This window comes from Mugil cephalus, chromosome 22, assembly GCF_022458985.1.
Source record: "Mugil cephalus isolate CIBA_MC_2020 chromosome 22, CIBA_Mcephalus_1.1, whole genome shotgun sequence".
Classification (NCBI taxonomy): Eukaryota; Metazoa; Chordata; class Actinopteri; order Mugiliformes; family Mugilidae; genus Mugil; species Mugil cephalus.
Genome location: NC_061791.1, coordinates 4,960,372 through 4,987,607, shown reverse-complemented (window position 1 = coordinate 4,987,607; position 27,236 = coordinate 4,960,372). Strand labels below are relative to the sequence as shown.

Below are 27,236 nucleotides of genomic sequence, written 5' to 3'. Positions count from 1 at the left end.
CATTGTGCAATACAATCTGGCACCTCATAATCCTGTGCAATTGGGCAATATGCAAAACAACAAGGACTTCTGCACTAAAGCACTCTGCCCTTTAAAACTTTCCATCTGAAATTCCTATGGTCCTCCGACTCTGATCCACAGTGAGTTTACATGTAGCTTGCCTGTTAAGGGACTACAGATGGAAATTAGCATCTCTGCTATAATATGGCATGTTTACATTTCTGTATGTTTGTGCGTTAATTTGCATTGTCTAATTAATAATTAACAGTTGTATTAATGATACAACAGAATCGCAAAATAGCCATCACAGCTGTGCTTTTAAAAAGAATAGACGGTTTTATTGTGCGCTCACAAACAATCACAATTCATAGACATGCTAAGACGCTAATAAATAAACATCCTGCACAAAGATGTTAAATATTAAGGCGGGTTTTAATCTGTTGGACCTTTATCGCCTCCCAGGGGGCAGGAGGTCAAACGGGTGGCGGCAAAAAACGGAGTCAGGGTGGAGGCGAGCCAATGATATCGCTGCATGCTGTTAATTAAAATTAATATTTTCTAATGAGCAAAAGAGGAATTTGGGCATATGATAAACTTTTTGTTGTGTCCAGTAGGTGGCGCCACATGCTGAGAGCTCCTTATACGGCTAATTAAAAACCAGCAAATAAGTTTTTGGTCAGGTAAACTGCGCTTAATTTATCATTTAATTCATCATAATGAATGCATATTCACATTAAATTATTGCATTATATTGTATCGCATTCTGCAATATAACTTTGCATTCTAACTTTACAATCTCCCATGTCTTAAAAATGTATCGGCATTCCGAGAAATTTAATGGTGACATTAGACTTAATTCACTTAGAAGCTGTTGATTAAGACTGTGAAGGGCTACTTAAGGGTTAAAAATGCCTGCTCTGCCTCTCAGACTCCACCCCCCCTCCCACCCCTTTGAGTGACTCAACAAAACAGGAAGCAGGAAGAGCTCCCAGTCAGTCAGGCACGTCTTTTGGTTCCAAGAATAGCCTGGTATGTTTCTGACTCCTTCTTTTTCATAAAAGTGACAGTTACTCGGTTTGCATGTTTAAATACTTGTTTGTATTCAGGAGGGTGAAGCGGAACTTAATCAGTGACTGTGTGTGTGTGTGTGTGTGTGTTTCTAGGAAGGCCTCTGTGACTGATCGAAACCTTTCCCCTACTTTCGCTTCGTGCGGCAGGATGGCTCGCAGGCTGTCTCTCCCGGAGGCTGACCTCACCTGTTCCATATGCTACGACATCTTCAGGGACCCGGTGGTCCTCAAGTGCAGCCACAGCTTCTGCGGGCCCTGCCTGCAGCAGTACTGGACCCCGCACGGGCGAAGCCGCGACTGCCCCCTGTGCAGGACCCAGAACGTGGACGACCCCGTGCCCAGCCTCGTCCTGAAGAACCTGTGCGAGTCGTACGTGCTCGAGAGCGAGGCCGGGGAGGACGCGGCGGGAGACGAGCAGGACTCGGACCCCGGGGAGATGTGCCGCCACCACGGGGAGAGGCTCAAGCTCTTTTGCCTGACGGACAAGAAGCCCATCTGCGTGGTCTGCCACACGTCCAGGAAACACAAGCAGCACGAATGTTGCCCCATCAGCGAGGCGGTCGTTGACGTGAAGGTAAAAATAGTGACTTTCGCTGTGTGCTCTGCTGCCGTTGCGTTCTTTTAACAATGTTTCACTCTCAGGAGAAAATGAAGTCGGCGCTCAGCTCGCTGCAGGAGAAGAAGGAGGCCTTTGACAAAATGAAGAAGAACTACGAAGACACCGTGGCGCACATTCAGGTGCTCATCAGAGGAGATTTTGGTGAAAGTTATAATTTTGCTTTTTGGGTCTTTTTTTTTTTTTCCAACAAGTTTTCTTCTTTTCCCTCAGGCCCAGGCAAGGTTTGTGCAAAGACGCACCCACGAGGAGTTTGAGAGGTTTCGCACCTTCCTCAACGAGCAGGAGGAGTCCCGGATGGAGGCGCTGAGGAGGGAGGAGGAGCAGAAGACGGAGGAGATGAGGAAGATGATCGAAGAAGTGGAGCGAAACATACTGTCCGTGTCCGAGTCCATGAGCCTGCTGGAGGAGGAGATGGCTCTGGAGGGCGTCTCCGTGCTTTACGTGAGTCGTTTTTAAATCACGAGTACGTGCGTGAACGCTCGCGTAAACATGCATTTCACTTTCCTTTTTTTTTCTTTCCCCCGCCAGAAATGTAAAACGACACTGGCAAGGTAAAAAAAAATGGAAAATAAATGTTTGAAATGTGCGTTTCTATCCTTAGCTTTTGTTGTGAACGAGTTTCTGTTTTCTGCCCGCAGAGCTCAATGTCCAGTTGCGGGATCTAATATGGCTCCAGGAGGGCTCATAGACGTGGCCAAATATGTGGGGTCTTTAATGTTCAATGTTTGGGAGAAGATGCGAGATATCACCAGATACAGTGAGTTCACACTTTTAAGCTTTTAAGCTGCCGGCTACATCTACAAGAAAACTTCAGCGAGAGTGACCGAAGCTGAACGTCTGCCTTGTCCTCCTCAGCCCCGGTCACCCTGGACCCCAACACCGCCGCCCCCTGGCTCGTCTTGTCGGACGACCTGACCAGCGTGTGCGACAGCGACGAGAAGAGGAAGCTGCCCGACAACCCCGAGCGGTTCGACCCCGACACCGCCGTGCTGGGCTGGGAGGGCATCTCCTCGGGCAAGCTGGCCTGGGACGTGCACGTCGGGGACAACACGGCGTGGGTCGTCGGCGTGGCGAAAGAGTCCGTCAAGAGGAAGGAGAAGGTGTCTTCGGTCCTGAACAACGGCTACCTGTGCGTGTACTTTTACCACAAGATGTACTTCGCGGGCACGTCCCCTCTGACGCGCCTGAGCCTGAAAAAGAACCCGCAGACGATCAGGGTGCAGCTGGACTGCGACAAGGGCAGGGTGTCTTTCCACGACCCGCATAACAACGCCCTCATCTACACTTTCAAACACGCCCTCACCGAGAAAGTCTTCCCTTACTTCTGGGTGGGCTGTCAGCAGTGCCCTTTGACCATTAAACCTGTGCAGGTTTGCCTGAGAACTGCTGAGTAGTAGAAAGAAAGAAGAACTTTGAGATGATCTTTTTCTCCCAGCATAAAACTTTTTTTTTTTTCTGAAAGCAAATTGCATAATTTCTGCACTTAATTTCCGAATTGTTCATTTAAATCGTAGTTACATGTTTAAACTTAAATCTGGGTGCACTGTTCCTTGACCTTCTTACATTTCTTGAGTTTGTTCTCTTGAGCTGGCATGCACTTTATGGACTTTGTACTTTAGTTCACTGTTCCCTGCATTTGAAACTTAATCAAATTTCTAAAATGAAGCATAACTAATGTAAAAAATACTATATATATATGTATATTTATATATATATGTGTGTGTGTGGGTTTCATATGCAAATGCTAATGCTCGTTTGAGCTGGTTTCCAAATAAACTCTTTGCAAGCATTACGGTTTTCATTGGTGTTGAGACACTTCTAAAATAAGTTGCGGTATTGCTTATCTTTTCTAGCAGCAGCAGGCTGCTTCAGCACAGAAAAACAAATCTATTACAAACAAAAGTCCTGCTGAAAAATCCTACTTAGACTTCAATGTTCTGCTTTTGGACCTGGCATTCATTCGTGTGGATGTTACTTAGACATGTGGCACCCGATCTGCAGTTGCTGCAGATTTGTCGGCTGCACATCTACGGTGTGAATCCACCACATCTCAAAGGTTCCTCTATCGGACTGAGATCTGGTGACTGTGGAGGCCATTGGTGCACAGTGAACTCATTGTCATGTCCCAGTTTGTACTAAGGGGCCAAAGTGTGTGTGTGAAAATATCCCCCACACCATTACACCACCAGCAGCAGTCTTTTTAGTTGTAACCAGTGGTTATTTGAGTTACTGTCGCCTTTCTATCATCTCCAACCAGTCTGCCCGCCCACTGTCTGTAAACCCTAGAGATGGCTGTGTGTGAAAATCCCAGTAGATCATCAGTTTCTGAAATACTCAGACCAGCCCGTCTGGCACCAACAACCACACCACAATCAAAGTCACTTAAGTCTCCTTTCTTTCCCATTCTGATGGTGGGTTTGAACTTCAGCAAGTTGTCTTGATCACCTCTACGTGCCAAAATTGAATTGAATTGCAGCCACGTGATCGGCTGATTAGCTATTTGCATTAACAAGCAACTGAACAGGTGTACCTAATAAAGTGGCCAGTGAGTGTATGTATGATATAATTTTGCAGCTGATCATAATTGCTTTTTATGCCACTGGGCAATCTATTCCTGTGCGTAAAATTAACCTAAATAATTAAATAATAACAATGTAGTAGACTATATTATTGGACGACTATTTTCCTGCGATATATACATTTATTTTTTTTTTTTTCAGACGGGCAAATTACTGTGGATTATTTTGCGCGAGTTAACACAAAAGTTAAAAAATAAAAAAATAAAAAAAAATTAAAAGTACCTGCGGGTTTTGAAGAGTTCCCTCCATCCACTGAACTCGGCCTCTTCTTCTTCTTCGTCGCCAATTTCTGCACCGCCGCGTCCACGCTGCAGCTTCACCTTTTCTGAGCAAATCGTTCATATCACGTTGAAAGCGTTTGACTTTTTAAGTCCTAAAAGGTAAGTTAATGCCTTAACTTGAAGTGGTGGTCGAGATGAGTCGCTTTATTAGCTAGTCATAGCTGCAGCGTTACTGGTGCGTGTAGCTGGGACGTGCTCCAAAGAACCACACTTTAAATTAGTTTGCATCGAAGATGAGGTCATGTGGTTTGATCTTTACTGTCAGATATTACATTAAAATGGTAAGATTAGTGCAAGAACTTAACTGTTCTTTTAATTTGGACATTTTTTAATTTTTTTTTTTTTTTTTTTTTTCTGGAGATGACTTCATGCAACAGAGGAGTGAAGAGAAAAGCTTCGGTCCGCGTTTTGGCCGTAGAGCCTCCATCCAAATCCTCCAAAGTCATAATGCTGGGCCAGTCCCTGCTCCTCCTGGAAGTCCCCGCCGAAACCAACGTCAGCCTCCCGGTGTGGGAGGCCATGAGGTCCAAGCGCGTGGACGTCACCTGGACCGCCACCCCCTACAGCATCGGCGTCGCCTTCACGCCCTCCACCGCCCAGCGAGGGCAGAGCGCAGCCTTCGGCCCAGACGAGAGCACGCCGCCCTCGCCGGCCGTCCAGTCCAGCCCGGCGCAGAAGAGGTCCCGCGTGCTGCTCACCTTCTCCAAGAGCACCCAGACGCCGCCGTGTCCCGCGAGACGCCCCCAGAACCCGCCCCCGCTCCCGAACCCGTCCACGTCCCTCATCGTGTCGTTGCCCTTGCTCATCTCCCGGCCCCAGCCCGTCGCCACGCCGGCCAAGACCGAACCCCAACCCGTCGCCGAGGCGCCGAGCACGTCCGCTTGCAGTCTGTGCGCCCAGTCCAACGCCCCCCTCCTGTTCCACACCAGGCCCTCCTTCAACATCCCGATCTGCGACAGGTTCCTGCTAGACACGTGCCACGCCGGGAGGAAGTGTAAGATGCACCACACCCCCTACCCGTTTCACTGGCAGCTGTGGTCCAACGTCACCCACCAGTGGGTGGACGTTCCCCGACGCTCCCAGGTCACACTGGAGAGGAACTACTGCGACGTCAATCAGGAGACCATCCACCTCAAAGATGGGTGAGTAAAAAAAGAAAAAAAGGCTTTCTTTTCTATTTTTCTCTCTTGAAATTTCAATGGAAGCCCTTCTTTAGGCAAATCCGCTACACTCTGAACTTCGACCTCATGGAGCTGGACGATCCCTCTAAGTACGACATTGTCCGGCGGCTCACGAACTCGGACAGTCTGCTCAAGAACCCGTATTTCCCCAGCAAATGGAAGCTCTACTGGTGGAACAACCGCAGCTGGGAGGAGTACAACCAGGTGAACAGTCCTCCCCTGGCCTCTCCCCTGTCTTTATTTACTGTCGAGTTGCAGACTCTGCCCTGTCCGTTCCTCCCTCCGCAGACTCTGTCCGCCCGGCTGCTGCAGAAGATGAACGAAAAGGAGCCTGAGTGGTCCTTCACCCTCGGCTCGCAGGAATACAAGATGGACTTCACCAGCATGACCCAGATCAACGTCACCACGGGGTTCCAGAGGGAGGTTCGCTGCAGACCCGCCTACCGCTCCCCGGAGTCCATGCGGCCCTACCTGCAGTGTGTAACCTGGATCGTGTTTTTACAAGAACGTACACTGATCAGCCATAACATTGTGACCACTGACAGAGAGAAGCAAATAACATTGACCACCTTGGGACAATTCAGTATTCTGCTGGGAAACTCTTGAACTTGGCATTCGTTAGGGTGTTTGCTTAATTAGGCCGCCTAGACCAGACCAGGTACCCCTACCCCATAGCGGCGACGCTCCTTGATGCTTAACGAACTGATCAAGTTATTGACCAGACACCACAGGACACCCTTAGGTTCATGTCCAGTCTTTGCTGAGTCAGTTTTGGAGGCACAAAGGAAAGGTGGTCATGATGTTGTGCCTGATTGGTGTATATTATTATATTTTGTCACCTTCCTTACAGAAATACGTAAATAATTCCAGCTCAGATCAATTAATCAAAAGGTTTTTGACTAGATTTAACTTCCTCTTCCTTCGTACTCCCCCAACACCAAGGACGGGGATCCAGGATGACTCCCCCCAGGCCGTCCATCACTCTCCTGCAGCCAACTTCAGCGTGGACCCTCTGGAGGAGTTCTGCAGCTGGTACCCTCCGGTGTGGTTTCGGGCCTCCGAGCAAGACTACAGCCTCGTAGAGGTTCCGGCCGGCACGCTGGCCTACCAGATGGTCCGGGACCTCTTCCACGAGAGCCTGCCGGAGACCAGGGTGGACGTCCTCAGCGTCGAGCAGATCCAGAACCAGCTCCACTGGGACAAGTACCAAAGGTTGTGGTGACCCTGTCCTTAATTTTGCTTGACAAGTCCTCAGAGAAGATTGAAGTTGTTTATACATCCATTTACACCACCAGTCTGGACACACCTTCTCATTTAATGTTTTTTCCAGGATGCAATGATTGCCGAAACACGTATTAAACAAAAAAATGTGAAATAACTCATTCTCCATCGGTCTTGAGATGATGAGCACCTGTTGGCCCTTTTGCCATCATTCTGAAGTCCATCTTATCCCAAACCATCTCAGTTTGGTTTAGGTCAGGTGACTGTGGAGGCTAGGTCATCTGACGCAACACTCCATCCGTCTCCATCTTGGTTTCACTGTCCTGTTGGAGAATAAATGATGGCCCAACTAAACGCAAATTGGATGGGGATGCCATGCTGGTGCCTTCAATTTTTGAATAAGTCTCCAACAGAGTGACCAGCAAAGCACCATCACACCTCTTTCTCAGTGGTTCATGGTGAGAACCTTGCATGTAGAGACCATCCGTTCCTAGTTGAAGTTTCGTATTTACTTCCAACTAGGATCCTTCTGTTAGGCTCATTCTTTGTCCAACTAAAGAAAGGGTGCTGTTTATACCATTACCTGCAAATATAGGGCTGCAAATAATTATTTCCACCCTCGATTCATCTGTAGCTGGGTTAAAAAATAATGAACTATGTGTTCTGTGCAGGCAAAAGGTGTACATGCAGACGCTGCACGCTCAGTCTAAGGAGCCCCTGGAGAGACACCTCTTCCACGGCACGACCAAAGAAGCCTCGGACGTGATCTGCCACAACAACTTCGACCCCCGGGTCGCCGGCACAAACGGGAGCTCCTACGGTTTGGGCTCCTACTTCTCCACCACCTCCTCCTTGTCCCACACCTACTCCACCAAGGCGGAGCCAGACGACGTCCGCCACATGTTCCTGGCCAAAGTCCTGGTGGGGAGGGTGAGTCTGGGGAAGTCCAGCTACCGCCGGCCGCCGCCGCTCGCCAGCTCCGGCGAGAAGCCGCACCTCCTGTACGACGCCTGCGTCGACAACATGTCCAAGCCCAACATGTTTGTGGTGTTCGACAGCTGCCAGTGCTACCCGTACTACCTCATCAAGTACAAAGACGCGCCCAGAGAGGCTGATATTTGATGGTACACAGGGCGGGTCGATGGCGTATTGGTGATTAAGCTGTTGATTGTTCGGTTCATGATGTCAAGAAAATGTTATCAAATAGCGTCACCGCTGTCTTGTTCAACATGCAGTTCATGTGCAATGAAGTTCGAGCAGAAGACGTGTGAGCAGACTGTTAAAAGAGTTGAATAAATTCCAAACAAACGAAGCATTTAAGTTTTCAAAATGTCTTTTATTTTGGTTATTTTAAAACTTTACATTGGTGGAAATAAGTACTTTTATTTACCTTTTTTCTCTGTCACACAGATGTTCTGAATCAAATCTGTCAGGTTCATGAAAATAAAAGCGAATACATTCATTTCTCAGCATGACGAAGAGGTGGGATGTGTTTTTTTTTCTTCCGAAAACACATCCACACGCCCGATCGATGGCATCGTTTCTCTAATTGTCTGGACTGGAAGTGTCTCGTAGCAAAAGCATACGCGCTACATTTGAAAAATAGTTTTCAGTAAATCAGTTTTTCTGTCTTTAATAGTTAATTGCACATCATAAAAAATACAAGTGAAATTTTAGCTAGCAAATCTTTGCGACATTAATAATATCTTTAAACAAACCGGTTATTTGCGTTGTTAAAGCGGAGATTTAAAGTTCTGAGCAGAAAAAAAACACAACGTCATAGACCAATTTATTTAAAACAGCAAAGAAAATGTTTCACTGAAGGTTTTAAGGTTCAGGCCTGGACCACTTAATGATGACGGCATATAAACAGGACAGCGTCCCTTAGGTGATTTCCATATTTCCCTTATAATTATTAATAATTATAATAATAAAAAAATGGAGGTGAAGGGTCAGAGGCAGCTAAAATTCATTGAGACAACGTAAAAAAAAAACTGGCTCCAACTCATGCTCTTTTTTTTTCATAAACAAACATTAATATTTTAAGATGTTTAAAGAGTGATAAAGTACATCAAACAAGGAGGCGTGATGTCCTATTTTATTTACAGTACGATCTTCCTTTCTCTTTAAATGTGCAATTCTGCAATCCTTTCCGTGATGATCCAACTTGATAAGACAAAAAATATATCACAGTCACAAGATGCAAATTATACTTATTCACAAAAGAAAACAACAACACAAAAATCATAAGACGTGCTCTGAATAATACACTTTCCACATAGAATAAAAATGATAATGAAGTGTCCAAATGAGTTATAAGCAGGTGGCAGGTTAAAACTTCCTGTGTTTTAAGATGTAAACAAGCTAAAAAATAAAATATAAAATCACAAGAGAAGACGGTTTAACAGGCAGAACATGGAAAAAGTTTTTTTTTCTATTCCTTGTTGCTTAATAAACAAATCTATAGTTTGGCCTGCAGGTGGCGCCAGAGCAAAGGCCATGTTGTTGAGTGATGGTTTCTGCTCTGAGCCGTGGCCAGAAACACTGACTGAAATTAAATGTAAAGGCAACAAAAATGCGACGTCTGTCCTCTTTGTACTCGGTCTCTAACGGGAGCACCTGTCTCCAGGTCAGATCATCAATTTTTTTTGCTTTTCCCTTTTGGTCTGTAGACATGCACATCGACGTGTGCGTGACAGAAGGTATAAGACGAAAACAAAAACGAAAAAACAGCCACGAAGAAAACAAGAGATTCCGTTGGGTGTGCCAACAAAGCACCAACACGTCTGAACCGAAATGATAGTTTCGCAATGTTCGTTTTCATCAGCCTCGGCTGATTCCTGATAATGTTAAGAGCCTCCGCCGTCGGCTGCTGAGTAGCCCCGTGGAGAGGAGATCTGACAGGAGGGGTCAGGAGAGGCGACGTGGAGCCTTGTCGTCTACTCACAGGCCAGTTTGCTGTCGAAGCTCGACAGGCCGATGGCGAAGGCCTGCAGGGCACACATGGGGTAGTTGTAGTCCAGAGTGAAGATGTCTTCGGCAACTCTGCCGAACTGCATGACGATGTAGTCGGCTGGAGGGATCAGAGTGTCAGTCAGCGGTGGGCTCGCGACTAAATAGTGAATGCTATCACAAATACACCAGTCAGGCATAACATTATGACCACCTTCCTATTATTCTGTAGGTCTCCCTTGTGCCTCCAAAACCACTGGATTAGTTTTACCCGAGGATTTCCGGCAATTTCTAATAATCATGGAGGTTGTTTGTGATCTTAATCCCGTGTGAATCGTCCATGTTTTGCAAAGTAAAAATTACACCGCAAATTACCTACCATAATTCTCGTAACACAGAGGACCTCTGATAATACTAATCAACATCTTTTTTCTGCCTCTTGTCACTTAAGAATCATGAAGGATGTGCTATAATTCAAAGTCTGGACAGATGTCGCTGAACTATTCGCCTGTTTAGACGGATGAAAACATTAAATCAATCATTAATGTGTTCATCGGCAAATGTGGAGCTGATTTAAATACCACCTGTTCGTCGGTAATTTCTTCCCCGGGATAAAAAGTATCAAAAATATATTTTTATCATGCATTATAATTTGCAAAGTAATTAAAACTGTCTGACACAAGGGAGAGAGAAGGAAAGTAGCAGAGCCATAACAACGGATTGTAAATTTAAGTAAAACACAGAGTTTGTTTACACCGAGTGAATGCGCCACATGAAACGCTGATGTAGGGGGTAATATCTGAATCACAGGACGTCCTCAGGTAAAACTAGTCCAGTGCGAATGTGGCTATACTTGATCAGTTTGGGATCTAGCGAATATGGAGGCCAGGTCAACACCTTCTGCTGTTCTTCACGTTTTTTTATGTCAGTGGTAGTCAGTCGGTGGTTTTAATGTTGCGGCTGATCGGTGTATCTCCAAACTCAACGTGGAACTGAGGGACAGTGAGACAGAGAGCTACTTACGGTCGTTGTCGTGAACTATCTGAAAGTTTTTCACCGAGGCCTGAGTCACGCGGCCGTGGAAGTTGAGCACGTAAGACTGGGTGTCGTCGTTCCACACGGGGGCCTTGTTGTGCAGCTCAATCAGGTTTTCCAGCGTGTGATTCTGCCACCTGTTCAGGAGGCTCTCCTGCTCCTGGCGTTCAAACGTCAACACGTACGGGGTTACGCCTTTCAGCTGATTATTTAAACCGATTCAAACTTCACACCGAGCACATGCAGGTCTAGTTTTAGACTTCTGATTCCATCACTGACAGACTCACATTTTGAGGCCTTACAGGGACTCTCTCAAAGCTCATGTTCATGCCCGGGATGATTACAGTCATCTTGCGAGGCCCTTTGAATCCCAGAACGTTGGTCTCCTGCCAAAAAAAAGGGACAGGCAGCGTGAGAAGTTAGCGTAATGAGATGAATGAGCGGAGGAGGTGGAAACACAAACTCCAAACTCACGTAGAAGATGGCAGCCAGCTCCTGTCGTGTGTTGCTCTCTTCCAGCAGGGCCCCGGGGTTTTTGCAGGGATTGGTGCCGTTGTCGTAAACCGTGAACTTGGTGCCCATGAGGTTGGACCTGGTAGAAGACAAGCGGGTGATTAAATGTTTACACCACCTCACACTGATGTAAGTTCAGGGTTTAACAGCGTGGCCCTCAACGGACACAGATGCAGCTTAAAGTAAAAAACTAAAATATCCTGACTAATGGATTTGAGGAATTATTCGATTAGAAATTTAACCATTTAATTCAGTTTCAAAAACAACTAAAATGCAAAATTTACATCCTAACATCCAACATTAGTTATTATTATTTTTACTATTTATAAGTCCTGTTTGTAGTTAGGACACATTCTCCTAGCTTCATAAATTTCCTCTCCATCTTTCTAACAAATTACTTTGATGAAAAAACAGCGTCTTAACTGATCATGAAAACTTGATTGTTTTGGATTAACAAAGATGGAACACAAGCATTTGTGTGACTTGTGTTGGGCGAAATTTCGACGAAAGTTTCAGTCACCATTGTTGAAAGTGAAGCAGGAAGTGGAAAGTAGCAGAGAAGACACGGCGCAGACTAGTGTTTGGGTGTTGTTTTAACAAAGTGAGCCAGACTGAGGAGCGGACAAGTATGAATGGCTTACAACGGCCCAGGCTACGTATGTAGATCAAGGTGTCTAGGTCGTGCAGTACCTAAATGAGCCTTAAGGAGTGCTGTTTTACCTCAGTTTACCTATGAAGCTCTCTCCCTCTCGTGACAAGTCAGTGGCGTCCACTGAGATAAGGTAGTTGGACGTTTTGCTCTTCTTTCTCTTCCTTCCCGCCAGTAAAAACATCTGGAAAGAAAATTATTACATTAGACATATGTTTAAAATGTGGGGTTTTGTCTTATTAAGTCCTCTGGTCCATGTCTCACCCTCTTGCCGTCCTCTTTCTCCATGTGCATGAAGTAGGTGGGGTAGAGGCCCCGATCCATGCCCTTCTTGTCCCGGGAGATTCGGCATTTAACGGTAACGCCACGAGGAGCTGGCCGCAAGACAAACTCTTCCAGATTGGCCACATCCGCTACTAAGCTGTCCGCCGACGGCGATCCGGGGGTTACCGCCTCCTGTGCGGAATTAACATAGTTTTCAGTCTCGTTTAAGGTTACGATCGATGCAACGGCTGTGTCTGACCGGTGAGTGGATTTACTGAGCTGCTCACTGGAACGTCCTTGCCACTGGCGGCTGACGAAGGCCTGTTGGAGTCGGTGTGGGAGGAGAGGGAGCGCGTCCGTTCGTCCTCCGCGTCCTCCTCGTGCTCGCTGGATTCGTCGAAGTTCATGCTTCCGCACAAACCTGGTGAGAGGCACGAGGTATTAGAGATGGTGCAAAATACACTTTTACCGTCTCCTGTTGGGAGGCTCGTTCCCACGAGAGGAAGGAGGATTCCAGCGGCTCCGCTCCGCTACAGAAGAAGCTCATTTTCCTTCCAGGGGTTTCTTTGATTTCAAAACTATCCTGAAGGTCGATTTAACTTTCTTTTTTTTTTTTTCCTCGTCTATGGCCTTTGATATGTGACACCGAATTTCTCAAAAAAATGATGCAATGCATATGAAACTGTATTATACAGAATTATACAAGAACTCCCTTTTATGTTTCTCTGAAATATTCAGGAGGGAACCTCTTTTCCTTTTTTTTCTCCCGTTACACAAGGGAGACGGGTTTCAGCTCTTAAACAGCAAAACACAAACCAAATGACTGAAGAGACAAAACTTTTGTGAATCTTCCAGAATTTTAAATACAACATTGCTTCACTCACTCCGCGAACTAAAGGTCACACGCGGCTCAGCTGCGGCGCTACATATTTCTGTGTCAGCCTCTAAAAGAGTGATGTTAACATAAAGAAATGAAGCCGATGCCTCTTAAGAGCCGTAGCGCCGGTCCACGCGCGCCGCTAATCTGAAGTGTTCGGAGCGGACTGCAGCCGGTCCGGGCTGCTTCACGCGTCTGCCTCATCATTTATAATTGGGCCGATGCAGCCAGAGTCCGTTTTAATCCGCTGTCAGGAGGCAACAGTAGTTCACCGGTCAGGAAACAACACAGAACGGAGGGTAGCTTGCGTTATTCACAAGCTTTTACGTAAAAAAAAAACAAAAAACAAAAAAAAAACGTGTACTGTTAAGACAGAAATAACCTGGGTAGGTGTGAGAGTGGAAGGAAACCACTGGTCTACGTGTGAAGTCAGACGACGGCGCCAAACAGAAAATCTGCTGCGGGGTATTGACGAGACATAATGAATCCTGGACGTGCAGCTACACCAGAGAGAAACCGCATCCATCACCAAACACACGCTGCTCCCTCCTAACAGCGACTCTGGGGCCCCAATTAAAACATCTCACAGAGTCGTGTGAGGCAGCGGCTTATGAGATCAACCATCTGGAAATGTCAGAGAGGACCGGCTGGCAAAAAAATTCAATCAGCTAAAAATCCAGTGTTTTTGCTTTTTAATATATATATATAAATGTATCTCAAAATGTTATTTCTTTCTCCTGTTTCCGAGGCCCTGGTTTAATATGCAAGGACGGGGAGCCAAAAATACCTGCTCGAACTCCTGAGGACATGTTCCTGCGTTAAACTGGGCTGACGTTAATAATGAGGCTTTGCATTATTGAGAAGGACGATTGCGGCCGGAGCCTCACGTCACGCTCAGGCCTCAAAGAAAGACACCTAGATTTAAGTAAAACAACACAGCTTATTTGCACAAAATGATAAGAGGTTATCGTTTTTATTTATCTATTTAAGTTTATTTCAGATGGAGAAACTCCTCCACCACCGGCGGGCCGGTGTGAGCGTGAGTGGGAGTAGTTCTAATGATGCCTCAGACGAGCGCTGCAGTCTGAACAATGCCCTGGCCTATTATTAAATGACCCATTTCTCACTGCGCCACCATCAATCACACCACTCTTTCCATATGGAGCAGTGGAGCGCTGTGAATTTTAGAGACGACAAAGAGTCTTGACAGTAGCTGCTGATCTGGGGTTGGGTCATCGGGGGCAGTCGTTTCATTAGCAAAGTAATACTAAATCCACTGATCGCGATGACAGTTTATCTCGATGGGACATCTTTATTCTCCTCTCATGCGAATCCTTTCATACGTCTTGGTAAACAGTGTCAAGTTGAACTGTAAAACCTGGGACTGTAATATGTGCCGACACCAAGTAGCATCAGGGGAGTTTTCAGGAAATTAATAAAGATGCATTTTAACCGTTACGGCCCCTCCCTTTCTGTGGTTCACCGTGCCACTTCCTGTAGGAGCCGGCAGTCACAGATAATCGTTAAGGTAAAGCAGGGACACCTGGCTCCTACCAAGGATATAAATACTGGCTGGAACTCACCACAGATACATACACTATCCACACTTCATACCAACTCAAATTATTTGTTTAATTTTCTTTTCAACAACGAACTTGACTCGTGACTGCTCTCCTCTCTCTGGTCACCTTTTTTCTGCAGCAGCTCATGAAGGTCTGTCTTGGGCTCTAGCAGCGTCTCGGTGTCTCCGTCTCTCTCGGGCTCCTCTGAAGCAGGGGACTGGGGCTGGGACTGAGGCTGCAGCTGAGACTGGGGGGACTGGGACTGGGACTGGGACTGGCTCACCGACAGGATTTGGATCCTCATGCCCAGATCGGGGGCTTCGGGGCCCAGGAACGCTGCTGGACCATCAATACCTAGAGCAGAGCAAAGCAAAGCAGTCAGTTGCTGTCTGAGCCGTTTTATTTTGTGCTAATTGCATAAAACTGAAAAGCTACGCTATGTTTTTAGCCTAAGATAAGCAAGTTATCTTATAGGGTGCTCATTTCTAAACTTTACTTTACAGTGCATAGTTGCTTTATTAGTATCACTAAAATAACCTGTATTTCATCAGGATAAGACACGCCCCTCTGCATTTCTACCCCCCTCACATTAGTGCTTAATTACCTCAATCAGCCACATCTGACAAGACTGATTAAAGGGCCTCGTTGAAGACTTTTCAGCTGCAGAGGGTCACTGCGTCTCACCTGAAGTGAAGAAAACCCTCATCTCTGTAACTCTGTGCCTCCACTTTATGCTGTGGCCCTCGAGCTCGATCGTAAAAGCACAAGACAACCACGCGGTGTAAAAAATACACCGCGGTGGAAGAAGAACACCGGCTTGTTTTAGTGTGATGTATTGCTCTACCTTTTACTGCCTTATCTATAATATATTTTATGCACCCCACGGTGCAGCAGTGAACATTGTGTTGCCAACACGAGGCAGCAGAGTAACAACAACGGTGTGTTATTGCTTGAACCCTGTGCTGGCTCAGTAGTTCAGCCGTGCTACCGCTGTAACCCTCCTACTCGCGTTTCAAACACAAAAAACAGCAGCGATGAGGCATAAAGTGCAGCAAACACTGGTGTAGAAAGCCGTCCACGTTTCAGTGTGAACTGGAAATCTTTTCAGACTACTACTCAAAGCAGTTTACATGCAGCGCACACGCGTTCCTCACCATCCATGATGACGTCATGAGTGACGTTGAGCTGCGACTCCACCAGCGGCGCCTGCTCCTCCCCGCGCCGCGTCCTGGAGCGCCGGGGCCGACCCTCCGTGTTGGGCTGAACCATGAGAGGTTCCTGCCGCTTCCGCCGCTGCTTCTGTTCCAGCAGTGCCCGCTGTGGACGGGACAAGAGGACAGGAACAGGGGCTGAAATTTACATCTGTGTAGAACCGGGTTCTGTTATGTTTTTCAGGCTAATGACCTCTGAACTGATGGAGAGATTAAGCAGGGACCCCCTGGCCTAATGCTATTTATAAATATACATTATCATTATCATTCTGCATTCAATATTAAGCTATTCAAATATTTTTTTATTGCAAACCGTGTACCTGCCGTAAACATACCGGACATGGTGAGAAACACAACTTATCTAACCTCGGATGAACGGATGCTGACGGGAGCGAGCTGCCGTGTTAGCTTCTCTTCTGCTAATATTGCAGCTGGATTTCATCTGGGAAACCTGACATAGTCAGGGTGTAAAATGCGGCCTCGTGATTGGCTCTGCAGCGATAGGGGCGGGGCCTGCTGCGTACGGGAGGCTTAGACTGACAGGTCTCGTGTGGTGCCCTGTAGAGACAGCTCCTGTATCGCTGAGTGAAGTGCTGACTGAGAGATAACATCTTCTGCCTCCGTTTATCACTTCAACTAAAATATGTTGAGATCACGTTAATGTGTTTTTAAAGATATTAATATCTGTGGGGGGGAATAAAAAAAATAAAAATATATAAAAATGTCTAATCAACCAAATATTTTGCAGTGGACACCCTGTCGAAGACCTGTGGTGTAAAAATATGAATGACATTAAGCAAATGTGCTCACGCATGTGTAATGGGCTGTGTAGAGGAGTCGAGCTGGAGATAACTCTGACATTAATATGTGTGATGAGTAACAACCGGGGCCTCTGAGTGGCCTGAACAGTAACACTACAATATGTAAATGCTTAGTGAAATAAATAAAAAATACTCCTGCTCCTATCTACTACCATATATAGACAGATAGATAGATAGTTTCTGGTATTACAACATATTGCTGCATTAATCTTTCTACCCAATTTTAGTCTTTCTGGATGAGATATCTGTGTAGCCAGATCTTGCGCAACAGACCCTTTCTCGGCTTTCAAACAAAGTTTATGTTCCTCCTGATTTGTCTATCTGAAAAATGCCTGCCATGTTATTGTTATAAATGTTAATATGAGGATATGTGGAAAAGACGGATCCAATATTTGGTTCTGTTTTTAAACGGGCGAACGCAATCAGTCAGGATCTGCGCGCTCACGTTGACCTCTCCCACTGGAGGGAAGAGACTCAGAAAACTTCCACAGTCTCATTCCTGGACTGCCTCTGGCACCGGGACAGACTCTGCTTCACGGCATAACACAATGAGGCACTCAAAGTATGGATGGTTCGCTTAATAGAAATGGCAACGGTTGGAAAAAAACAACTTAAAAATAATCAGTATAGCAATATGCGGGTAAATTACATGTGTAAACGTAATATACTGTACAGTACAGGATATTGATGCTGGATGACTCACCGAAAGAGAAAAAAGAAAGAATATACTGATATAATAAAATCCAACAGCCACACTGAGGCCTATATATCTCTGAGTGCAGTGAATAGTCGGGGTAATGGGTGCTGAGAGAGTATTGTGCTGTATTGAAGAATGGCTAGCATAAACACATCATACGGTGAAGTTATGTGCCTCTACAAATCCTGGGTCTCGAGGCTGTGTACACACACCTCCTCTGGCCTTTGAGCCTGATGACTATTCAGTGTGGAAGTGTGGATAAGCGCACATGAGGGGAGAAAACTCACCACGGTCACACTGTATAAACCCCCCCTTCCCCCAAAACAACCAGTGTAGTCAGTGGATGTGTTATGCAAGCACATTAATTGGTGCACAAAATGCACAACAACAAGTCCAGTTTGCTGAGGCTGTTTAGCTGGAAGTGAGCTGAACGCCTTGTCTCCAGACCCTCTAAAAAAAAAAAAAAAGCTTTCATAACTCATTGGTCATTGTGTTCGGCACCGAGAAAATTCTAGGAAATCAGCTCCAATCTGTTTCTATTCTGCGGCTGACTACAGAAACATCTGTTATCATTGTTATGAAAGGTGGATTAATGGGATTGTTTCCACGTTACCGGTGCTTTAAAATTGGGAAGATTAACAAAAAGACATGAGAATTTTAAAAAGGGGACCAGGCTGCCGTGCTCGCTTAATGGTTATAAATAAAGGCGACAAATGAATTAAACATAAAGCAGGGTCAGCATTATGAAGACTGTAAGTGTGATAAATGTGGAAAAGGTGCCAGTTTGTTATATGTGTGTTATCAAGATCCTGACCACAGACAGAAGGAAAACCACAACACAAAGTTTTTAAAGTGAAAACTTTGAAATGTGCTGAACTCTGAGACGATTGTTTCATCTTCCGTTGAACTATTTTAAGCCCGGACGTTGTACTACTCCATTCTTTTGTGAAGCTATTTTCACATCAGGATGTGAGTCATAACAGGGGTTTTTCACCACCCTTTCCCTGTCAGTCAGACGCTGCTTTTAACATATAATAATGATGATAATAACCGGCTGCAAATGATGAAAAGAAATGAGCTCATCCACAACGTAAACAGAGAAGAGAAGTAATAACAGGTAAGTGGGACCGAACTGAAAAACTAAACGACAGCCTCACACCTGCATCACACAAACAATACGGAGAGAAGAAAAAAAAATAGAATATATCAGAGAAAGAAACATTATGCTACAAACCCGCTCCATTGACATCATGAAAAACCGTCCGGCCGAAGTTTCTACAGGAAACTTCCAGATTCCATTTCTCTTGAGATCAGATGAAGATACGTCCTCCCCCGAGGAGCAGCACTCCTCCCGGGCGTGACTCTACCTCCCTGTCCCTCATGCCTCCTCCGGAGCTCCGCTTGAGAACAAATAAACTAACAGCCTCCTCTGCGCTACGCCGTCCTTTGACGGAAAAGGTCTCCCAGCCAAATACCAAGCGCCTGCGAGAGTGCGTGAGCTTGTGTGTGTGTGTGTGTGTGTGTGTGTGTGCGTGTGTGCGCGTGTGTGTACGCACAGTCGCCGTTGCTAACTGAATCGGCGCTCATTAGCGCTCCAGCAGGAGCGGGAGAGATAAAGAGAGAAAGGAAAAAAGAGAGAGAGAGGGGAAAGAGAGGCTGAGAGGTGCAGATCCAGCCACGGTCACAGGGATACTTTTATCTTTCATCTTATGGCAGGAGAATAACCTGCATCTGATCCCTTCGAGGCATAAGTGCATTTGTGCTCCTGAGTTATGGCAGAACAGAGGACGCTCCGGAGAGTGGTCTCGGGCTGAAAGTGTGCAGCGCAAGTCATCCACAGTGGGGTCGTGGGGGGCACACACACACACACACACACACAGACAAGCGCCCCACACTAAATCCTCCTCTCTCTGCTGGACCTCCTGTTTTCCTTCTGCCTAATGTGTGAGATAGCGGGTTACAGCCTGCAGCTTAAATCAAAGCTCTACACCGCAGCTCTGCAGGTTTGGGATTAAGGGACCAGCAGAGACTCAGGAGGAAAATTATATTTAAAAAAAAAAAAATGTGTGACAGTGTAATGGGTGGATAAAGGGAAACACAGCAGAAAGAAAGTTATTGAAAAAAAAAAAAACACTAATTGCTAAAATGCACATTGTGTGATAATGAAGCTGCTGGGTGTTAACTGAGCCGAACACGAGGTCTAGTCCTACAGCATGTGTATGTGACTAAACACAGCAGCTACGTGAAAGGTGCAAAGACAACAGCAGAAAAAAAAACATAACAACATGTGACCTGTCAAATGTGTTTAGGTCCCACCTGTTTTTCCAGCTTCTGCTGCATAAAACTTGAACTGTCATCTTCGATGCCGCTGCAGGACAAAAAAAAAAAAAAAGGAGAAACACCGTAAAGCGAGATTGTACACGTCTGCAAAAGTAACACTGGATTTAACTTTGCTCAGCAACCAGTAGGGGGCATCAGTGCATAAATAAAACGCATTTGAGGCTTTATATCTTTTACGTTCTTCTATGAAAAAGAAGCATTTTCAGTGTTTAGTGAAAACAGCGAAACATTGCACTTGATTTTTAAAGAAAGTTATTTAAATGATGAGCAAGGAGGAAAAGAAATGGGGCAATGCCCAGCTGAGAGACAGACAGCTTACACCGTCGGGCTTCTGGGCATTCACCTTGGACACTTATCTGAAGGGACTGAGCCTATGTTGCTTAGCTACAGTGACTAGACAGAGAAAGGCAACAGCAGGAAGTCTCCGCTGTCAAGAATCAGAGACTTAGAGCGGCTCTGCTCCCATCTCTCTGTCAAAACGCACACATGAATCCGTCACACAGGCTCCCTAACCGCTTTCCTCGTATCTTCTATCTTCATATCTTTTCTATTTTTAAATATGACGTGTTCCGCCGGGCTGAAATGAGCTTTTCATAGAGATGGATTAAGAGTATCGGATGAGAAGTCTTCAAATCACGTCGCCCATCTCTCCACTTAGTAAGCTCATTAGAAATCCGTCTCGCTCGTCCCCACCTCTCGCAACCTTTCCACGGACGTGAGCACCTTAAGCCCAGTGTTTCCTCGACATCACAGTTCTAGTTTATGTGAAACAGATTTAATGCTGTAGCAGTGAGGCTGTAGCCGGGTTACAGTCAACGTAACGATCTGTAAACCCAGCCGTCAGCACGGGGCTCGAGTCACGATCCGGCTCCACCACGTCAAAGAATTAGTCACCTCGCACCGGCGCGTCTCATCGTCTCTAATGAATCCTTCTTTAAACGTCCCTCGCTGTTGACACTGGCACGCAGATGGGTCCCCCGGGGAGGCCATTACTGCACCTGAGAGCAGGTGCCGGTGACAAAGATGAGAGCCGGAGAGTGGTGGGTAATGGTGGTTTTTAATTACACGTGCTGTCATTTAGGTGGTGGGTGAGGGACGGAGTGGGGTGGGTGGGAGTTCCACAGGTGAATTTCACAGCTAAGGCCCGAGGAAAGTCTTGTTGATTAAGTCTTGGGCGATTTTACCAAAGGACTGTCACATTCGCAAATTCATCCAGCCGTGTAATTGTGTCTGAAGTTCAGAGTACGGCCTCTCTCTCCAGGTTTCTCTTCAGGCTGCGCTTTCATGTTATTTCTACGCAGCGAGCCAGTTGTGTGGCTGGAGATATTCCCACTTCATTACAACATCAGAGCTTCTCTGGTATTTTCGGCCTCGGTGGTATCGCAGCATAACCTCGAGGTAATCTTTGGCTATTGTGATTAGGCAGCGTCTCAGAAAAAAAAAGTAGCAAGTTCACCCTGATACAAAGATAGTTTGTAGCCTAGAGATCAATCACAACTGGTACAAGAGTCTCACCAGTGGAAAAAGATGCAAATATAGTTTGACGACTGAACATGTTACGTTTCATTATTGGGATTTGTTGACACTAATTAGTGAATAATTGGTGAACAATAATTAGTGAATAATCTGCATATTAACATAAAAATAATCGTTAGTTTGCTTTTAGAGCGCCACAAAAAAAACGAAAGATGACAGGACAGATTTGTGTGTTTGAGTTTGAGTTCTGCGTGCGCATTGCTATGTACCTTCCTGTTGAGTTAGAGGAGAAGCTGGCAGAGCTGGTGGGTCTTCAGGGGAAGTTGGCAAGACCACAAGCGCAGCACATGTGGAAAACAGAACAGTGAAGCGACAGGTTGAGCAACAAGATCAAAACCTCACAAGAACTCTAAGGGATATGAATGATGTTACGCCCTGTGCTGTGGTTTTACAGACACGGGTTGTGCTTTTAGATGTCATCTAATAAACCCGCCCAAGCTGGTAATGCACAGAGAGGACAGGTGCACACCAGGTGACAAGCTCCTTCTCAGTGTTATAATAAATACTCTAATCCGCTGGGAATTGCGAAAGTGCCCCCTATCGTAAATGCTCCTGGAGAACGTGCGCGCACGAACACAGTTCCAGGGCGCCTCATCGCAGCTGTGAGTGATCAATGTTTCATTAGTCCGTCACAGCTTGGGTGACAAGAGAAGGACACGCCACTGTTGTCCCTTCCTTGTGTGTCAGATCGAGGTAACCATGGAGATCCTGGCTCCATCAGCAGTGCACCTCCGCCAGCATTGATTAAAAACCTGCAGCCGGTTCTTGAGCTTCGCTGTAATTGGAGGCCTTTAGCACGGAGCTGCAAAGATTCACACACTGACAGACGCATGATTAAAGATGAAGCGCGCATAAAAAAGCCGTCCGCTCGGCCAACATCTGGTAAGAGGTCTTGGTGAGGTTTGAGTGTTATGAATACGAATTTAATATGTTTTTAGTGTAGGAGAAGTCGATCCAAGACTTGCTTCCAACCGACAATATCAAAGCTACTAAAAATTGTATGACACTAACCACAGGAATTCTCTTATCCAGTCATCGTCCACCGTGTCTGTTGTTCATTTTAATTAAAAAGCGTTCCATTATGACACTTCAAAAAGGAATTTGGAAGTTGGATGAGCATAATTTATTTCTGTCAAAGGCAACTCAGCGTCCAGCTTAGAGGAGATATGGAATAAGGGAGCTGATAAGATTGAATGCTTAATTTCCCATGGGTCAGCACATGGAACCCCGACAGAGGGAGTATTACCGAAACTCTGCCTCCGCGACCACCCTGAGGAAGCTTTTCTGCAACTGAACAATAATTAAACTAACCCACCTTCTCATTATTTCTGAGCACTATTTGCAGCTATCACGCAGATGCAGTCAAGGAGTAGATTTTGGTCTCTGGCAAGTACAATGATACCAAACACAGCAGCCTCACTGTGACTCGGCAAAGAATTCGTCAGCAGTTGCTCGCCAAAAACGACAGAGTCTTAACCACCAATAAAACCCTGAATAGTATATTTCATGTTTTATGTTTCTGTCAAACTTATTCACACAAGATTAATCATGTCAGTAGATAAACTACTACGGTTTACGATAAGCATCTCAAAATGCAATGAGTGAAGATCATTGAAAACTCTAATTAGATTAGATCACAACAGCCAGGAGCCTATAAATGATCGTTTAAGTTATGCAAATGAAATGGCTATTTCAGTAATCAGCCGGAGGAGTATTCGAAGCACATCCTTAGTTATACAAGCGTTCCAATCAAGCAGCCAAATGCACAAAAAAAAAAAAAAAAAGGCTGGATAGACACATACGTAAATCACCAACTCTGGTTACAGCACACGCAGTCACAGTGCCCTGAATAAGTAACGACAAGGAGGCGGAAACATGAGCGAGAGGCGCGTCTTGACTGCGGGTCAAGATGTCATTCAGACGGCCTGAAGGATGGGGCAGTGACTGGAACAGTCATGCTCGCACAGACCACTCGAATTCCCAAAAGCCAGAAGTTAATGCCAGTCATCCTGGCCGAACAAAGAAACCACCTCTAAGGGCACAAAAAAAGCCTATTCTAAAAACAACTTGTACCATCACCAACATACATATGTGAGCCTTGTAATGTGCAGCTACCTGTATGACCAGCGACTGTAGACAGGCTGAGATCCCTCAGACTTTACAGTGTCCATGGATGCAGCTGCAGGAATGCTAGTCCACGGGTCTCCTACGGCGTCACAAAAATCGACATTTACACTCGCGGTCAGAGTTACTGCGCGCTCCTGCCGAACAGTGAGCCCTGCCGTCTCCAAGATCTCCGCTATTATGTCACCGAGTAAGAGTAGCTGTCTCCCACCCTGGGGAGTGACAGCTATCGAGGTTGCAAGGCTTATGCTGTTACCATGACTTCACCTTTCAGACAACGCACGAGGATCCACAAAGGGAGAGGTCTGAAAGTGATAGCCCTAAATGCCAAGGTATTTGCAAAGATCAGATGGGAGCGGAAAGCAAGGAAGTCTGAATCTTATATTAACTTGTGTTTTTTAAGCAAGGCTGACACGGTGAATCTAGAACCCAGTAATTTGAGCCTGTTTAAATATCATCGACAGAGGTTTCCATTGTTTCCATTGTTCACTGTCTTACAGCTCTTCAGTAACTTTCACAGGGGTTGTGTGGCTGCCAAATAAAGCGACTTCCTTTGACTCATATGGGACAACCACAGATAAACCCACAGGTGCACAGACTGTGTGACTTATCAGTTATATGCAATATTAGGTAGAGCTTTAATTAGTACCGGTCTCTTCTACAAAAAAATAATGCCCACTAAACATTAGTATGTCTGCCAAAATCTGTGTGTAAGATATTGTACTCAGGTTACTCAATGGAATTAAAACTATAGAGTACCCTTTTTAAAAACAGATACAGTGTGGGGACCTCAGTCTAGTTGCTAGGATACCAGAGCCTAGCATCCGTTTTTCTACGCCTTTTTGCAAGAGGGAGGGGAGAAAAAAAAAAACACAAAGAAATGAGGACTATGTTATATATGTTTGTTTATTTGTTTGCCTCGAGAGACAGCGGTAAAATGGCATGTAAGTCAACTGATGATAAGCAGGGGAATCATTCACCTGAGGGAGTAATTACTGAGCTCAAAACAAATGATGGAAATAAGCAGCAAGAGATGATAATAATGCCCTTTCTCTTGGGTATCCTGAGCGACACACTCCACTTACGACTTTAAAGAAACTTTAAGAAATATAGATTGTCGTCCGATGGCATGGTTTGATCATGGCAAACACACTTCTATAACGTAGATTCAGCGTGGACGTACGGCAAACATGTTGCATGAAAATGTGCGCCGAGCTGCAGCATTCAACAAAGAGAATGTGTGTGAATTACAAATACCAGAAATGTTATCTCAACCTCCAAGCACATGGGAAACAGAGCGGGCTACGCCGGCCAGGAGGGAAATATATGTTTGGAATTCACTGGACAACAGCAGTAAACCAAAGATGTCAATTGCCATTTTTGTGGGGATTTTTTTGGGTAACGATATCAAACTAAGATTTCTTGTTATTTTCAATATCAGTTTCTTTTAGAGGAGAAGACACGGTATGCCGCTGGTTCAGCTAAACACTGACCCACTGACTACACATTTGACAAATTCAAACTATCGATGAGTTGAACACTAACTCTCATGGCAACCAGGGAGCTCAATAGTGATCTTACAGAAAAGCAAAAAAAAAACCTCCACTGTGCCTGTCACCAAAAAAATCTTTGTCCAGCCTAGATTAAACTGTCAGCGACAAATCTTCTGGAAATTGCCAGCAATCATTGCCATTCAGCTGTGGATTCCATGCTGACACTTCTACGTGTCTTGTAAATATAGACGTCCACTTGAAACCAGGTTATGCGTGCCGGCCTAACCATTAACCCCAGCAATGTGCAACAAAGGGCCATGACGCTCCTGTCAGCCCAAAACGACACCTCTCAGTGGTGACGCTGTTATGAAAACTGTCACTCTGCAAATGTGTCATCTCTACAAGAGGACCTCGTGAATTGTAACTGCCCCATGCTGCCAAGTGACTCAGTCTTTACTCATTAAAGAGAAAGGGAATAAATATTAAAGATCAACTAATAAATATTAAACATCAAACACAATGCTAGGGACAACAATAATACTACTACCAACGCAGAGCAGTGTCCTTTAGGAGTTGACTATTACCAATGTCAATTTTGGTTGAGGCTACAGAGCAGGGTGCATCCCAGCTGGTGTGCTGATTCAGGTTCATATTACTAAACCGACACAGTTACGAGTCTTTCCCCAAAGTTGCAGCGTTTTGGTCAAGATCTTGGGAAAAAAAAACATAGCTGTGTCAAGTCGTTTTCTGTCTCACAAACTAACAAACACCAGCACATCACAGATGCAGTTTAATTCCTGAATAAAGCAAGCCACATACTTACAAAATCTACGTACGTTCAAAAAGCTTTATTTCAAGCATTATTTACAATGTGTGTCAATCCTTTGGGTGCCAGCCTTTTTTCTTCAAAGCCATAACATCAGCCCTGCACTGCAACAGGAAGGGGTGGGAACTACTGATTTAAATCTTACGCCTGAATCAAGATAGGTGTCTGTAACTGTGCACAGCAGCCTCAATCCTGTGGCCACATACAAACACATGTGAACGCACTCTGATTCACCTTTCCTGAACTGAGAAGGGAGGATGAATGCTAGCCTACATGTCACACACACACAAAAAAAAAGACAGACTACAGAAAGGCATGCTCAGACATGATAACATGTCTTTCCTAATGCCTTTCACTTCTTTGTATTCACGCCAAGTGAAAGAAGCTGTGGATGTTTAATGCATATTTAATGTTCTGTAATAAAACCAAAACTGCCTTATTCAGTGCAGCCATATCATATTGAAACCCCGCATAGCAGGGATGTGATTTGATCTTCATGTTAATAGAGATTGCTCGGCATTTTACATAAATGTAAGAGAAACACTCATTGGATAAGTAGAAATGAGAGCCTATTATGGCTACTGAAACCAAACGTACGTCGTATTTTACAGTATTTGACATGATGAGACACGACGGGTGGCAAAATGAAACACACATTTACCAGCGAACAAAGCAAAATGCGTTTAAAACGTTAGCTATTTGCGGTTCATTATAGAATTATCTCGATGTTTTTCCTATTGTGTAGCTTAGTAATATGTAAAGCGATTTTTTTTCAGCTGTCGTGCGACAACTATTCGCTCACTCGACAAGCCTGCTGCTCAGTTAGTAAAGCGTATAAGCAAAGTGAAAAAGACAAAAAATAAATAAAAGATATATACGTGTTATTTGTGCTTATGTGTGGGCTGGGGGGTGTTATAGATATGTTATTAACGTTAGAAGCTAACGCTAGCTGCCTCAGCCCAGTCTCCACTGTTTGCAACGGTGCCTTTATAAAAGTTGAGGGCGACTGTTAAGTTTTTTCGGCTCAAAGAAAAACGGTAACACGCACACGGCTTCGCTTCCCGTCCCACGGGTGACGAAACAGAACAAGTACGGACACGGAGCGGTGTTTTAAACTCACCTTATGCTGTAGTAACTCATGTTTATCCACGGTTGCTAAGGAAGATCCTCGTGAGGTTGAGCACTTTTTGCGGAGAACTCCGTTGCTCGGTCCTTAGTTACCGAGCACACCAAGAACGCGGATTTCTATTGGTCCGTCCTGATTTTAGGCGGAAGTTGATTGGCCGAAATTCCAAGGATAGGTGGAGGGTGAGCCATGGATGTGGAGAAGCTGGAAAACCTACAATATATATCGTTAGCCTAACAGCATAATTTCCTAAATTATA

The 27,236-nt window shown here is 45.3% G+C and overlaps 3 protein-coding genes across 7 annotated transcripts; 2 read left to right on the top strand and 1 right to left on the bottom strand.

Annotated features, from left to right (window-relative positions):
- Positions 1-955: 955 nt before the first annotated feature.
- LOC125000075 (E3 ubiquitin-protein ligase TRIM35-like) lies at positions 956-3,478 on the top strand. 2 transcript variants are annotated; one of them, XM_047575423.1, is made up of 7 exons: positions 956-1,029; positions 1,164-1,644; positions 1,713-1,808; positions 1,900-2,130; positions 2,218-2,240; positions 2,328-2,446; positions 2,545-3,478. In XM_047575423.1, exons 2-7 carry the CDS (start codon positions 1,219-1,221, stop codon positions 3,081-3,083), a joined length of 1,434 nt encoding a protein of 477 aa, XP_047431379.1. In that variant the 5' UTR covers positions 956-1,029; positions 1,164-1,218; the 3' UTR covers positions 3,084-3,478. The 2 variants fall into 2 exon arrangements, with proteins under 2 accessions (XP_047431379.1, XP_047431380.1); XM_047575424.1 differs by having other exon boundaries at positions 981-1,029; positions 1,218-1,644.
- Positions 3,479-4,553: 1,075 nt separating this feature from the next.
- On the top strand, positions 4,554-9,181 carry LOC125000393 (protein mono-ADP-ribosyltransferase TIPARP-like). Its single transcript, XM_047575935.1, has 6 exons — positions 4,554-4,648; positions 4,910-5,691; positions 5,766-5,934; positions 6,019-6,206; positions 6,673-6,942; positions 7,623-9,181. The coding sequence occupies exons 2-6, from the start codon at positions 4,910-4,912 to the stop codon at positions 8,071-8,073; spliced, it is 1,860 nt and encodes a 619-aa protein (XP_047431891.1). The 5' UTR covers positions 4,554-4,648; the 3' UTR covers positions 8,074-9,181.
- tulp3 (TUB like protein 3) lies at positions 9,034-27,061 on the bottom strand. 4 transcript variants are annotated; one of them, XM_047575938.1, is made up of 12 exons: positions 26,972-27,061; positions 21,618-21,659; positions 19,849-19,900; positions 15,958-16,120; positions 14,930-15,157; positions 12,640-12,785; positions 12,365-12,556; positions 12,172-12,284; positions 11,413-11,530; positions 11,226-11,324; positions 10,927-11,098; positions 9,034-10,024 (listed from the first exon to the last, which is right to left on the bottom strand). In XM_047575938.1, the coding sequence occupies exons 1-12, from the start codon at positions 26,989-26,991 to the stop codon at positions 9,891-9,893; spliced, it is 1,479 nt and encodes a 492-aa protein (XP_047431894.1). In that variant the 5' UTR covers positions 26,992-27,061; the 3' UTR covers positions 9,034-9,890. The 4 variants fall into 4 exon arrangements, with proteins under 4 accessions (XP_047431894.1, XP_047431892.1, XP_047431893.1 ...); XM_047575936.1 differs by lacking the exon at positions 26,972-27,061 and adding an exon at positions 23,524-23,694; XM_047575937.1 differs by lacking the exon at positions 26,972-27,061 and adding an exon at positions 23,524-23,694 and having other exon boundaries at positions 12,652-12,785.
- Positions 27,062-27,236: the final 175 nt, after the last annotated feature.

Bases quoted from the DNA above. Each gene is read 5' to 3' on its own strand.
- LOC125000075 (XM_047575423.1), top strand. From the start codon at position 1,219: ATGGCTCGCAGGCTGTCTCTCCCGGAGGCTGACCTCACCTGTTCCATA. The intron at 1,809-1,899 runs GTGCTCATCAGA...CTTTTCCCTCAG, and splicing joins ACACCGTGGCGCACATTCAG to GCCCAGGCAAGGTTTGTGCA. The intron at 2,131-2,217 runs GTGAGTCGTTTT...TTCCCCCGCCAG, and splicing joins AGGGCGTCTCCGTGCTTTAC to AAATGTAAAACGACACTGGC.
- LOC125000393 (XM_047575935.1), top strand. From the start codon at position 4,910: ATGACTTCATGCAACAGAGGAGTGAAGAGAAAAGCTTCGGTCCGCGTT. The intron at 6,207-6,672 runs GTGTGTAACCTG...CCCAACACCAAG, and splicing joins TCCATGCGGCCCTACCTGCA to GACGGGGATCCAGGATGACT. The intron at 6,943-7,622 runs GTTGTGGTGACC...TGTTCTGTGCAG, and splicing joins CACTGGGACAAGTACCAAAG to GCAAAAGGTGTACATGCAGA.
- tulp3 (XM_047575936.1), bottom strand. From the start codon at position 23,579: ATGGACACTGTAAAGTCTGAGGGATCTCAGCCTGTCTACAGTCGCTGG. The intron at 12,786-14,929 runs GTGACCAGAGAG...GCCTCTCACCAG, and splicing joins TGAGCTGCTGCAGAAAAAAG to GTTTGTGCGGAAGCATGAAC. The intron at 10,025-10,926 runs GTAAGTAGCTCT...TGATCCCTCCAG, and splicing joins GATAGTTCACGACAACGACC to CCGACTACATCGTCATGCAG.